This window comes from Malus sylvestris, chromosome 9 (genome assembly GCF_916048215.2).
Source record: "Malus sylvestris chromosome 9, drMalSylv7.2, whole genome shotgun sequence".
Taxonomy (NCBI): Eukaryota; Viridiplantae; Streptophyta; class Magnoliopsida; order Rosales; family Rosaceae; genus Malus; species Malus sylvestris.
This window is the reverse complement of record NC_062268.1, coordinates 3,651,506-3,664,239: the sequence shown is the minus strand read 5'-3', so window position 1 is coordinate 3,664,239 and position 12,734 is coordinate 3,651,506. Positions and strand designations below refer to the sequence as shown.

At 37.7% G+C, this 12,734-nt stretch overlaps 3 protein-coding genes across 7 annotated transcripts; 2 read left to right on the top strand and 1 right to left on the bottom strand.

Annotated features, from left to right (window-relative positions):
• The first annotated feature begins 1,790 nt into the window (after positions 1 to 1,790).
• On the top strand, positions 1,791 to 3,899 carry LOC126582420 (uncharacterized). The gene is made up of 3 exons (XM_050246571.1): positions 1,791 to 1,940; positions 2,782 to 3,071; positions 3,555 to 3,899. The coding sequence occupies exons 2-3, from the start codon at positions 2,804 to 2,806 to the stop codon at positions 3,632 to 3,634; spliced, it is 348 nt and encodes a 115-aa protein (XP_050102528.1). The 5' UTR covers positions 1,791 to 1,940; positions 2,782 to 2,803; the 3' UTR covers positions 3,635 to 3,899.
• Positions 1,863 to 9,093, top strand: LOC126582419 (SNF1-related protein kinase catalytic subunit alpha KIN10-like). 5 transcript variants are annotated; one of them, XM_050246568.1, is made up of 11 exons: positions 1,863 to 1,940; positions 5,848 to 6,046; positions 6,188 to 6,372; positions 6,450 to 6,632; positions 6,749 to 6,880; positions 7,110 to 7,295; positions 7,400 to 7,489; positions 7,557 to 7,640; positions 7,970 to 8,110; positions 8,225 to 8,467; positions 8,627 to 9,093. In XM_050246568.1, the coding sequence occupies exons 2-11, from the start codon at positions 5,857 to 5,859 to the stop codon at positions 8,738 to 8,740; spliced, it is 1,548 nt and encodes a 515-aa protein (XP_050102525.1). In that variant the 5' UTR covers positions 1,863 to 1,940; positions 5,848 to 5,856; the 3' UTR covers positions 8,741 to 9,093. The 5 variants fall into 5 exon arrangements, with proteins under 5 accessions (XP_050102525.1, XP_050102527.1, XP_050102523.1 ...); XM_050246570.1 differs by lacking the exon at positions 1,863 to 1,940 and adding an exon at positions 4,558 to 4,723 and having other exon boundaries at positions 7,994 to 8,110; XM_050246566.1 differs by lacking the exon at positions 1,863 to 1,940 and adding an exon at positions 4,558 to 4,723.
• Positions 9,094 to 10,740: 1,647 nt separating this feature from the next.
• LOC126634175 (ethylene-responsive transcription factor ERN2-like) lies at positions 10,741 to 12,003 on the bottom strand. The gene has a single exon (XM_050304669.1). It carries the CDS (start codon positions 12,001 to 12,003, stop codon positions 10,741 to 10,743), a length of 1,263 nt encoding a protein of 420 aa, XP_050160626.1.
• Positions 12,004 to 12,734: the final 731 nt, after the last annotated feature.

Sequence of the window (12,734 nt, the reverse complement as noted above, 5' to 3'; positions counted from 1 at the left end):
CAATGTGCTGTGAATTGGCATGGGCCACATGGTCACACATGTAACTCATGCTATATTAATGTGACAATTGCACAATTATATGGTTTTACAGGTCCATCCAGCTGCTTTTGTTTCCCTACTTGTTCTTCTTCTTTGCTCTTTTCTGGCCTCACAGACTCACAAGTCCACAAAATTATACCTGTTTTTGGATGAAAACACCAACTGCTATCAATGCTTACAAGTTACAATTGCAACATCCATGAAATTTCACCATACTTTTCATCGAATTTTCCTTATATTTTATATTATATAACCTTTTTATGGTTACTTTTCTTTTTTACAAGTTGCAAATATTATATACAAGACGAAAAGTTTGGCTTAAGCTCGGACAATGGATCCCCATGCATGGGACATCAGAAGTCATGCTAATTAAAGTGGTGAGGTAAGTAGGGCAAACCTAACACCGTATAAGCAGTTGAAGTGCTGAAAAGCTAGATAGGCCTTTTTTCTGAAAGCTGTGATATTATTTTGGTTAAACTGTAAGCTGTGAGTGGCATGAATAAAGATCGATGGAGATGTTAGTGCCATTTTTTCATGAGATTCACGTCAAGAATAGGATAATCTATAACGATGATCTATCGATGCCTCTCATATACATAGAATGAGTAATGCTAAGGAGATCAAATTTGAAGGTTAAATTTGTAAACTAAATGACGTGTCAGCAATAAGAATAAGCAAGTTTATGAACGTGTAAGTAATAAATTAATCATCAAATTCCATGTCCTTTAGTTTTTAAAACTTTGTCTACAAATTTAATCTTCCTAGCGTTACTCATATAGAATAAGAGAGCACATTAAGCAATAGAAAGTAAGCACGTTAATCAACACTTAATAATAAACATGATGATAAACAATTAAATAATAATTCAATCATCAACAAACACATCATTTAGTTTACAAATTTTCATGTTGAAATTTAGCATTCCTAACATTACCCAATGTACATAATATGTGTGTATAGAAAGAGGGTTTCTAGGTTCTGGTTAGCCACATTTAAAGAAAATGCGGATACTATTTATTTGGTCAATATATTATTTACATTTATATCGTGTCACTATTTTTGATACTGTTGATATTGGGAAGTTACACATATTATTATAATACGGCCCTCAATAAAGTTGTTACACTTTTACAATTGGTTGAGATATATATATGCACGCATGACCGAAATTAGCAACCAATAATTCGAACCTAATGATAATTAAGTAAAGTTTTCAAATTCTAGCTACGCAATCGATGTATGAGAAATGACAGCAAGAGCATATCAGCATATGGATTGGGGAGGGGCAGAAGCTTTTCAGAATTAATATGCTGATCAAAGTATAAAACCGAACTTCAAGTTTGTTCAAGAGATTGCTTGGAAACTTCATGTGCGTTAAACATAATCTTCCAGTTCTTAATTATCCGTCATTTTCCTTCTGTAGGGTTGGAAATCCTGCATGTATATCTCCGAGTTCTTACGTTTCATGTAGGTTGAGTCCTTGGTTTCATATATATATTATGCGTTTTGGTCGAGTTAACTCATACGATAACTAGACCTAGTTGCTTCGTTTTTTAGGTTAATGACACGAAATAGAGTGCAAATAATGCAAAAAAAAAAAGAAAAAAAAGAAAGGGCAAATGGGAAATGACAAAAAAAAAAGGAAAAAGGAAAAAAAGGTTCTATGGCCTATGTAATCTCAGCCGCACAACCTCATTAAAGCCTATCCAACGGCTGAGCGTGTGATCCCCTTTGCTTACAGAACCGGAGTGGCGGAGCGTGTGAAAGTCGGGAAGCGAAGCGAGCGTGCGTCTCCCTTTTTCCGATTTCTGGGTCTCTGCGGCTGCAATTTCCTCGATCCAATACGAAGTGACCCTTTTCGCCTTGCGTATTTGCGACTTCAATTTCGGATTTAATTTTCTGTAACTCTCTCTCTCTACTTCCTTTCTCTTGTTTTCTGTAATGTCTGTGTTGAATTGCATGAATGTGTGGTTCGTATGCTTGTTATTGTTGGTAGTTTCTGAGATCTTTTGCAGCTGGTTTTATTGGGTACTTTTGTTCCTTTTATTTTTGTATTATGATTAACGTTAATTGACTTGTTAATCGAGGTACTTATGGGGCTTGTCAGATTAAGTACTTGAAATTTGATCCTTCATTCGGCTTTTCATATGAAGAATTGAACATAATTTTCTTTTGTTCTGCAAATTTTTGTACTTTTTCTTCCAGCCAATGATTCTGTTCTTAAAACTGATTCTCTGTGTTTGTGTGGAGAGTTTTATTTCCTTGTTCAAAGGAGTGTACATGATCGTATACAATCTTATAGAATTCGATAAGGTAGTCTTTGAATCCTGGGAGGAGGAAACCCAACTTATTGTTCTTCGTTCTGAGAAGAAAGAAGCAAGCATTGTCAAGTTTCGGTCACATGGTTTATGGATTTTCGACATTTTTGATGCCACCTTAATTGCGGATTTTGCAGTGTTGTAACTTGACAAGGCAATTTGAGTTTCTTTTTCATTTTTCCCATATGCATTGCGAGAGAATTTCAGTTTTAGCAATTGTATCTGTTAACCTTTTTCACATTTCACTGTGTTTGCATATTTGCATTCATATCTTACATTTTACTTTCTTGTGTTAGAAAAAAGTTAAACCTTGTGTGTCTTCAGGTCTCGATGAACATCCTTGGTGATGGCATATTTGTTCATGAGTAAAAGTTTACCTGATCGTATACCTTGCATTCATATCAGCTCTGTTCTTGATCTTCAGGTCTTATTGAACATCCTTGGTGATGTCATCTAGGCGCAATGTTCATTACAGCCCTCTTGCTACGGATGATGATGATGATGTTTATGGAAGACCCAATGACCCTCGGTTTGACTACACGCCAAAGTCCTTTGATAAAATCCCATGGAAATCCATAGTTCTTGCTCTTTTCTTGCTTTCTCTTGGATCTTTGCTTCTGTTTCTTTCATACTTCATTTTCACCGGTCACATGGGAGGGGAGCTGACTCAAGCCTATGGCCTTTTGGCGCTCGGAATCCTCACCTTCCTCCCTGGTTAGTCAAAAGATATTTCCATTTCATTCTTTATCTATAATTGTCTTTTGTGACAACAAACAGTTAATATGACTGATTGACAATATGGTGAATGCTAATGTAGGCGGGATTAGATTCTAGAATGGATAACTTCATATAACTTTTTCGTGCCCAAATTCTTATGTTGAATTTCTGCCTTGATGTAAATACTCGAGCATAGGGGTAAAGCATAAGGGGTGTGATATCCACACACCCTATTTTACTTCTCACACACCTTTTTAATTTTCGGCCGTCAGATCAGATGAATTGGAGAAGATCAACGGACAAAAATTATCAAAGAGTGTGTGAGAAGTAAAATGGGGTATGTGGATAGCACACCCCAAGCATAAAACCATATTTCTGAGTCTGGCAATTGGCTATCTGGATACATTTTCTGAAATACTTCATACATGTATCAGTACGCGGATTGACCGAGTGATTTCTTATAAATGTTATGATCCGCAGGCTTTTATGAGACACGAATTGCATATTATGCATGGAGAGGTGCAAAAGGATACCGTTTTGCCTCCATTCCGGACTACTAGAGGGCTTTCGCCTCCAAATTTCCAAATAATGCTTGCAGCGACGGACACGGTCTTGTAAAATCCACGTTGTATAGAACACATGAACGGTCCATATGTAACTTCTTTTCCATTTACTTGTTGTTATGTGACTCGTTGCTATTGAAGCCGCACACGCATACATAGTTCATTGTGTTGGTATTTTCTCCGGCATGTAGGTTGTAAAACTGTTTATCCAGCAGAACTTTGTAGTTCATATTCTTGTAGCCAAATTATGCCTATTTTTTCAGTGTTTTATTGAAACTGTGAGAATGAAACACCCTAGCTGGGGTGAACGAATCTGCGGCCGGCCGGCCGGCCGGCCGGCTGACGTCTTGAAACTTGTAGCTATGTAGGGGTGAATGAACTGCAAAATGGAGCATTCGTCTTTACACCCATGAACTGCAAAATGGAGCATTCGTCTTTACACCTGAAGTTTTGTGTTCGAATCCCTCTCCTGACAGTAAACATCATCGCTATCTCCTACTAGTTATTCAAAAATTAGTTATTTCGGTTACGTAAAACTTAAAACTTCGATTTCATGTCAAGAAAGTTGACAGAAAAAATTTGTAAAAAAAAAAAAAAAAAAAAAAAAAAAAGAAGAACTTTAACGAAAAGCTTCGGTACTGTTAATTTTAACGAAAAATCACATTTTAAAACTAATAAGTCAATCATGCTACTATTTATTTTATCGTTATCATTAAAATTCAAACTTTTCATACATTTTTCATTAGTTTTTCAAAAAAAAAAAAAATGTAAGAGTCAATACCGAGAAGAAGAAATTTTCAAACCCAATCGAGTAAAATGTCCATTTTACCCCCGCAATACAAAGCCAACTCATGGGAACTTCACCGTCGTTTCACCAAATCCCATGGGCGAATCAGTCATTTGATGAGGAACTAATTAAGATTAGTAAATTAGATTAATACAAGTTGGTGGTGGGCTCGGTGGCGGAGTGAGTGAAAGTCCGGAAGCGAAGCGAGAAAGAATAAAGACGACAAGGAGCCCATCTGCGTCTCCCTTTTTTCGATTTCTGGGTATCTCCGACCGCAGTTTGCTCAATCCAATTCGAAGGCAGGAACCCTTTTCGCCTTGCGTATTTGCGACTTCAATTTCGGATTTAATTTTCTGTAACTCTTTCTCTACTTTCTCTCTCCTGTTTTCTGTGTTTTCTGTTTGAGTAGAATTGCATGAATGTGTGTTGGTTTGTATTATTGTTAATTGTGTGTGTTTTATGGATGGTTTTTGAGATCTGGTGCACCTGGGTTTCTTTGGAATTAGGCAGCTATTGGAAAAATTGGGGGAAAATGTTACAGAATTTGTAAAAATTGGGAATTTTTATTTCTCTATTGTGATTGAAGGTTTCACTGATTCGTTTGTGTGAAATTGGTTTTCTGTTTCCAATTTGAAAGTGGGGTTCTTCAATTTCTGTTTTTTCCCTGTTGTTTATCTTCCTTACTGTGTTTTTGAGATTTTTGGATGACTGATGTATCGAAATCAGGGATGGGAGGGCTTTTCAAGATAGATAGCTTATTGCTCTTGTGATGTCTGCTGGAGTAATGTCAAAATTTAAACTTTTATGTTGATTATGTGTTGTGAAATTTCTGCTCCAATCAAAGTTGCCTACTTTTATCATTGCTTTGACCATTCGAGAACGTTTCGATGTGAATTTCATCTGTACTTGCAAACTTATTGATAAGATGTTTGTTATGAAGTAATAGTGTGGTGCATTGCTTTTCCAAATCTTGTGGGGTTTAAGTAATTCGATTTGTGCACTTGAAGAATAAAAAACTGGTAGCTAGAGTAGAGAGCCGGAGTAGAAAGAGAGAAGGGTGTGAGATATGGAACCAGTGGGGATTTGTTGGAAAAATAAAACAAAAAATAAAATAGGATCCAATTGAAAGTGAGGATATGTACTATACAATTATCGGTTCTTGAATTTATATATATTTTTTTATAAATCCCTGTGTGTATATTCGATATTTTATTATTTGACTGATGACTAAGAGATATCTTTTAAAATTATATATTGACATTACTGTAAGACCTTAAATTTCATGTATATGTTGGTGCATGTCGTATCACATGAATTTGGTATGGTCTCTCCCCGCAAACCATGACCATGAGGATGGCTAATGTGAATGTAAAAACTGGTGTTATCTCTTGTACGTTTATCTGAATATTTGATGTACATTTAGATTAGGAAAATGGATGGACCGGTTGGCCGTGGTGGCAGCAGTGCGGATACTTATTTACCAAATTACAAGCTCGGAAAGACTCTTGGTATTGGTTCTTTTGGAAAGGTTAAAATTGCAGAGCATGCATTAACTGGACATAAAGTTGCTATCAAGATCCTTAACCGCCGCAAGATAAAGAACTTGGAAATGGAAGAGAAAGGTTAGCCCTCTCTCTTTGTAAACCGATGATTGAATTTGATCATTTGTCTTTTCTACTTAAGAGTTCTGTCTTGAATTCAGAATATTAAAGCATTGTATTTGGTTGTATTATCCTTCCCTGTTCCCCTTAAATTTGATGCAGTGAGAAGAGAAATCAAAATATTGAGATTGTTTATGCATCCTCACATTATACGGCTCTATGAGGTCATTGAAACACCATCTGACATTTATGTCGTGATGGAGTATGTGAAGTCCGGGGAGCTCTTTGATTATATAGTAGAGAAGGGTAGGCTGCAGGAAGATGAAGCTCGTAACTTTTTTCAACAGGTGATTTGTCAATTGTCTTGTTGTATTTATTTTACTATTGTTTTTGCTAATAATATGAGTTATATTTTTTTTGGCAGATAATATCTGGTGTAGAGTATTGTCACAGGAATATGGTTGTTCATAGAGATTTAAAGCCAGAAAATTTGCTCTTGGATTCCAAATGCAATGTGAAAATTGCTGATTTTGGTCTGAGCAACGTAATGCGTGATGGCCATTTTCTTAAGACAAGTTGTGGCAGCCCCAATTATGCTGCTCCAGAGGTATAAGGATTGTAGTTGGATGTCTTTCACATTATTTTGAAGTAGTTTGCATACATTATTTTTGTATCTTGGCTTGATTTCTCTTTCCAATGATACATCACTTACATCTTTCGTAGGTTATTTCTGGCAAGCTGTACGCTGGGCCTGAAGTGGATGTGTGGAGTTGTGGTGTTATACTATATGCTCTTCTTTGTGGCACGCTTCCATTTGATGATGAAAATATTCCTAACTTGTTTAAGAAAATAAAGGTATTGCTAGATCTGGTTCTTTTGTTTACTACTATAAAATTGGTTTTTCAGTTTTCATCTGATATTTTTTCTTTTGTTTTCAAATTACATTAAGATCTAATTCTGTTTATGCTTTTGGTTTTTGTGTCCACTGACAATCAATTTTTTTCATTCACTATCATGAATCAAATAGTTATATGCTTGCAGATTATTAGTTAGCTGACCTAAACCCACACCATTTTGTCTTCAGGGTGGGATATACACTCTTCCTAGTCATTTGTCACCTGGTGCAAGAGACTTGATTCCAAGAATGCTCGTAGTTGATCCAATGAAGCGAATGACCATCCCTGAGATTCGTCAGCATGCATGGTTCCAGGCTCATCTTCCTCGTTATTTAGCTGTTTCTCCACCAGACACCATGCAACAAGCAAAAAAGGTTCCTTTCTTCTGTTTACGTTTGTAAATTGCAGTTATAATGAATTTTATGGTTTCTTCTGTCTATTATCATAAGTTCTTCAAATGGCACCTTTCTTTATGCAGATTGATGAAGAAATTCTTCAGGAGGTAGTTAAGATGGGATTTGATAGGAACCTTCTGGTTGAGTCGCTTCGTGGTAGAGTACAAAATGAGGTTTGTACCTTTGGAACTCATCCTCTTGATTTTCCAACTGAGACTTACCATCTGCATCATGTTTCAGGGAACAGTTGCATACTATTTGTTATTGGACAACCGTTTCCGTGTATCCAGTGGCTATCTTGGAGCTGAATTTCAGGAGACTGTGGTATGTGTCCTCTGTTTTCGATATTATACCGGCGGCTTGGTTAGAAAACAAAATTTCCTCTTTTGAAGCCCAAAACTAAACCTGTTGGCCATAATCTAACAACATGAAAGAAGCTAGGGGAAACTTTTACAGCATCGGAAACAGGAATATGATAGATTTGTGTACAAACATAATATGTGCCAAGATATACATAACGTGATAGAGGAAAATTTATTGAAAAGCTTGAACTGTTTCTATCATGCTCAACATATATTTTTCTCTGCTGTTCAGTTTCCGTTAAGATTTGGCACCATTTGGATTTGTGTTTCATTTTTGTTGATATGGTCCAGGATTGTGGTTTCAATCGTATGCAGCAAAGTGAGACTGCTGCTTCACCTGTTGGGCACCGCCTTCCTGGATATATGGAGTATCAAGGAATGGGTTTTAGACCACAGTTCCCTGTTGAAAGGAAATGGGCTCTTGGACTTCAGGTTAAATTTCTTTGGCTTTCTGGCTAAGTTATTTGGGAGGAGGACTCTTCTGTACATTGTGAACTTCAAACTTAATATGATTGTTGTTGATCTATTGCTGCCTTTTATTGCCAGTCTCGAGCACATCCTCGTGAAATAATGACAGAAGTCCTTAAAGCTTTACAAGAATTGCAGGTGTGTTGGAAGAAGATAGGACACTACAACATGAAGTGTAGGTGGGTTGCTGGCACTCCAGGTCATAATGAAGGCATGATCGACAATTCTGTGCACAGTAACAATTATTTTGGAGATGAATCCAGCATCATCGAAAATGATGGTGTTATGAGGATGCCAAATGTGGTCAAATTTGAAGTACAGGTAATAGTTTTTGTTAGATCGCTCCTTAATCCCATACTTTCTCTAATTCTATTTGGTCATCAATCCACTGTTGTGTTTGGTATCAACGGAGTCCACTGCTCGAGTATCTATCCAGAACGTAATGCTCACATATTTTGCCGCTGTTTTGGGTCTTAACAGCTTTTTAAAACTCGGGAGGAGAAGTACCTGCTTGATCTTCAAAGGGTCCAAGGTCCGCAGTTTCTCTTCTTGGATCTTTGTGCCGCTTTCCTTGCCCAACTTCGCGTCCTTTAGCGGCAGAGAGCCAGGCCTTCAACAAGTCCCTTGTGAATCTATCATGACGCTTGTGAAAAAACCTTGCCATCACGACGCTTGTGAAAAAACCTTGCAATGTGTATATATAACCTGTCCAGTTTGGGCTGCTTTACTTGTTTACGTCGCATTCCCCAGTTTTATACGGGTAATCGTGTTGTTATTGAGCCAGCATACCACACTGGCCTTGGCCGAGTCATTTCTAGTTTGGTATTTGAAGTGGTCTGTCCTGAATTTTCGTCGTTACGAACAAATTTGTACGAAAGAACGAACTAACCTCCTTTGGAGAAATGCTTTAATGCAAACTTTCTGGGTTCGTATCCTTGGACGACAAATTGTTTTGCTCGTAGTTGTAGATGATTTACCATCATCGATACAAATCATTTGAAACCTTCTTTTATGCTCTCTTTACTCATCTCCAGTCCAAAAGCCCTACTTCCAACTTTTGCCTGCCTGTTATGATCCCCTGTGGTTAAACAGGACATAGTTGGATGCGTAATGGCGGTGTTCCAGTTACAGGTGAGTTCCGTTCGGTTCTGTTTTTGGCCGAACTCAAAACCAAACCGAAATTACAGTTAGGTTCAGTTCGGTTTGATTTCTTTCAGTTTTTTTCGGTTCGGCTTTTTACGGTTTGGTTTGGTTTTTTGAGTGATTAGAGCGGAGCCGAAATGGTTTGTGCAAGAGAAATCTGTAAGGGTAGGCAAACAATACTGAGTATCAAGAAATTATGAAACGTTGTATGGCCAATTAGTGTGGATATGCATCGTCAGCCCTAAGCTGATTTAGGGTACATCAGAGTTCAAGTACGTCACCTTCATGCATGCCACCATAGTTGCACCAAGATTCTTTGTAAGAGATTCTCCGTTTCTTACTAGCTCATCATTTATCGCATCTATTAAAGTTTTTACTTTATTAATTCCATGAGAAAAATATTAAGAAATAAAACCCTGGTAGAGTACTGAGAAAACATTGAAAACCAAAATAATAAAACAAACTAAGATTCACACACTTCGGTCGTTAATTTTTATCAGAAACAATATCAACAATGAACTATGCCGAGAAATTAAAACCGTTGAAAACTCAAAGTCAAAACTCAAAAAAACGTCGTTTTAGGGTAAGGGATTATTCGGTTTGGTTAAGTTCATTTCGGTTTTTAAACCATGGAAACCAAACCAACCAATTTCGGTTCGGTTCGGTTCAGTTTTTAAAAATTCGGTTTGGTTTTTTATTTTTTTTGGTTCGGTTTTTCCAACTTCTGTTCGGTGTTCGGTTTTTCGAACCCACCCCTAGTTCCAGTACCACACGATAATATTTCTCCATTTTCATTGAAACAATGACATCATTATGGTCTGAGATATAGCTCTTAAAAATATATTCCAAAAGTGATGCAAATCGGAACTCGCACATTAAATATGATAATTCACACTGCGCCTCTTTGTCTTCCTTTACTCCATTTCGTTGTCAATCTATTCGGCCATTTGTTCTACGTCAAAAAAGTTTATAAGAATGTAGAGCTCATCAGCTCTCTGAATTGCTCAGTTTTAAAGGGATGTTGCAGATTATTTCTTCGGGTTGTGTTTGTCTAACATGTGTTTTCCCTTGGCTTATGTCCATTACACACCAAACAAAATCTCAATTTTCCAAATTATTGAATCAAATATTTAATAAAACCTGCTCTTTTTTTATTTCTTATATTTTTTTTAAAGAATTATAGGAAATTATTTCTGTACTTGCCACTTTTATTAGACGAATTCGAAAAATTAGAAGAACATAAAAGGGGAAAATAGAAGTGAGCAAAATATATTCCTTTATTATTACTTTAATTGGGTCGAAGTTTGAACCCAAAGTTCAAATTACATAAAATTCACTATTTCTTTGAAATATATTAGAATATCACAAAATATTGCAAAGAATGGAATTCCAAATTGATGTGTGGAATCAAATTAGAGCATGAATTTGTTAAAAAAAAGAAAGAAAGAAAACTACTTAGTTGACAAAAAGCAGATTGGCTGCAGATCAAGTGAGCCCCAGAGTGACAATTCACCATCACTACTCAGAGAAACATCCATTGATGATGAACCCTGCTCCTCCTGTTTCGAATCATTTCGTGCGTGTTCCGCCGCCGCTACAGTAACAACCTCCTCCTCTTTGTTCTTGTTACTGCACGCTCTCTGAAGGTTGCTCAAACACTCAGACACCCCTCTCCCTTTCCCATTCCCCGATCCGATTCTCAGCTTCAAGCACTCGGGAATCCCATTGAAGGCGTAGAGAGAAGCCGAAAACTTCCTCTCGTACTTCATTCTCTTCATGGCGGCTCTCAGCATCGAAGGCTCGTCAGCATAGCTCTCAGCCTCCAGAACCGGCTCCTCTATCTCCTCAGCAATCTCGAAAGGCGACGGAGAGTAGTAGTTTGAGTTGGATGCTCCGATATCATCAACAAACTGGAAGTCCATCACTCCAACTTGATCTCCGTTCACTTCCTCCTCTTCTTCTTGTTCTTGATCAACATCTGCCTCCGATCCTTCCGCTGCGAAATTTGCATCTTCGCCGCTACAAGTCTGTTGCTCCAATTCACTCAAGTTACCGTACTCCATGTGATCAGTTTCCTTGTCAGTCAAGCATGATTCGAAGCTCGACGTCATGTAGTCAATGCTGCTTGCACTGATGTGATCAGTGATAATTTCTTGGTTGTTGTTGCTTGTGATATAATAATCTTCGGGATCGTTGAGAAAATCTGTATATTGAGTTTCGGAGAAATCGGTTTCTGTTGCTTGTTCGTGAAGATTTTGATCGTAGTGGTGGTTGATAAGGAGAGGAACAGAAGGAGGAGGAGAGCAAGAGATGGCGTTGTTTCTTGCCTTCAACCTCTGGAGGAGGAGGTTTGTGATCTTTGAGGGCAACGCTGGAGTTGTAGATGGCGATTGGGAACAAGGCCAGAAGTTGGTTCTGGTGTTGGCACCGCGAAGCAAGCAGGCAGCTTCGTCGTAGGCCCTGGCTGCTTCCTCCGCTGTGTCAAAGGTGCCTAGCCAAACCCTAATTTTTTGAATGGTGTCCTTAATCTCGGCCACCCATCTGCCGGAGGGTCTTTGCCGGACACCAACAAAGCGCTTTCGTGCCCTACGTGCTCCACCTAGCTCGGCGACAGCGGAAGCTTCCTTCACCATCTCGTCCCAAGCCATGGTTCCCTCACCTGAAGTAGTAGTGTAGTCTTCCACTCCCTCACTAACTTTTCTCTTCCTTGCCATTTCTAGCTACTAGCTATCAATTTCTTTTGAGTGTATGCTATGTATTTGCAAGTGGTTGATTTAATTGAAGTTGGCTCTGATGCTATTGTGCATATTTATAGGTAGGGGAATAGGAAGATTTTCTCATGTGATGGAATCATTGAATGCTGAAATGGTCTTATCGTTTGTTTTTATTCCATTTTTTCTTATTAGTCTCGGGCTATAAACAATAACCAACTTAAAAGACCTCCAATTGTTAAATTTGACCCAGCCAAAGATGCCAATATGATCTATCTTCCATGCTATTATTTTTAGAAGGATAGTACTTTTTTGAGACTAAAAGGGCGACCCAAGTCAACAAGACTTCCTGATTTGCGAGGTTAGGGAATGTACTTTTACTTTGCAAAGAGGCTATTTTTACGACTCGAATTTGTGACATTTCAATCACAATTGAGCAACCTTTCCGTTGGCCAAGGCTCGCCATCAGGGGAATGCAACACGAGGATTTTCTAGGAAGTCAACCATCCTAATACTACTCTCGTCCAAACTCACTTAACTTTTTTTAGACTAATGTGACAGTATTTCCTTGATGATGCTACTTGTTATACCATAACAGTTGATTTGTTCGACACATATGACTAAACGAACTCCAAATGAATGAATTTTGCTCAATATAATTCTTAGATTATAGTCAAAAGAATGAACTGTTCTGAATATCTTATGATATAGTGAAATGCTATTACGTTACCAAA

What these genes read in the sequence shown, in the direction of transcription:
- LOC126582420 (XM_050246571.1), top strand. Translation starts at nt 2,804, where the DNA reads ATGTCATCTAGGCGCAATGTTCATTACAGCCCTCTTGCTACGGATGAT. An exon ending in AATCCTCACCTTCCTCCCTG is followed by an intron (nt 3,072 to 3,554) that starts GTTAGTCAAAAG and finishes TATGATCCGCAG; the next exon opens with GCTTTTATGAGACACGAATT.
- LOC126582419 (XM_050246568.1), top strand. Translation starts at nt 5,857, where the DNA reads ATGGATGGACCGGTTGGCCGTGGTGGCAGCAGTGCGGATACTTATTTA. An exon ending in CTCGTAACTTTTTTCAACAG is followed by an intron (nt 6,373 to 6,449) that starts GTGATTTGTCAA and finishes TTTTTTTGGCAG; the next exon opens with ATAATATCTGGTGTAGAGTA. An exon ending in CCAATTATGCTGCTCCAGAG is followed by an intron (nt 6,633 to 6,748) that starts GTATAAGGATTG and finishes CATCTTTCGTAG; the next exon opens with GTTATTTCTGGCAAGCTGTA.
- LOC126634175 (XM_050304669.1), bottom strand. Translation starts at nt 12,003, where the DNA reads ATGGCAAGGAAGAGAAAAGTTAGTGAGGGAGTGGAAGACTACACTACT.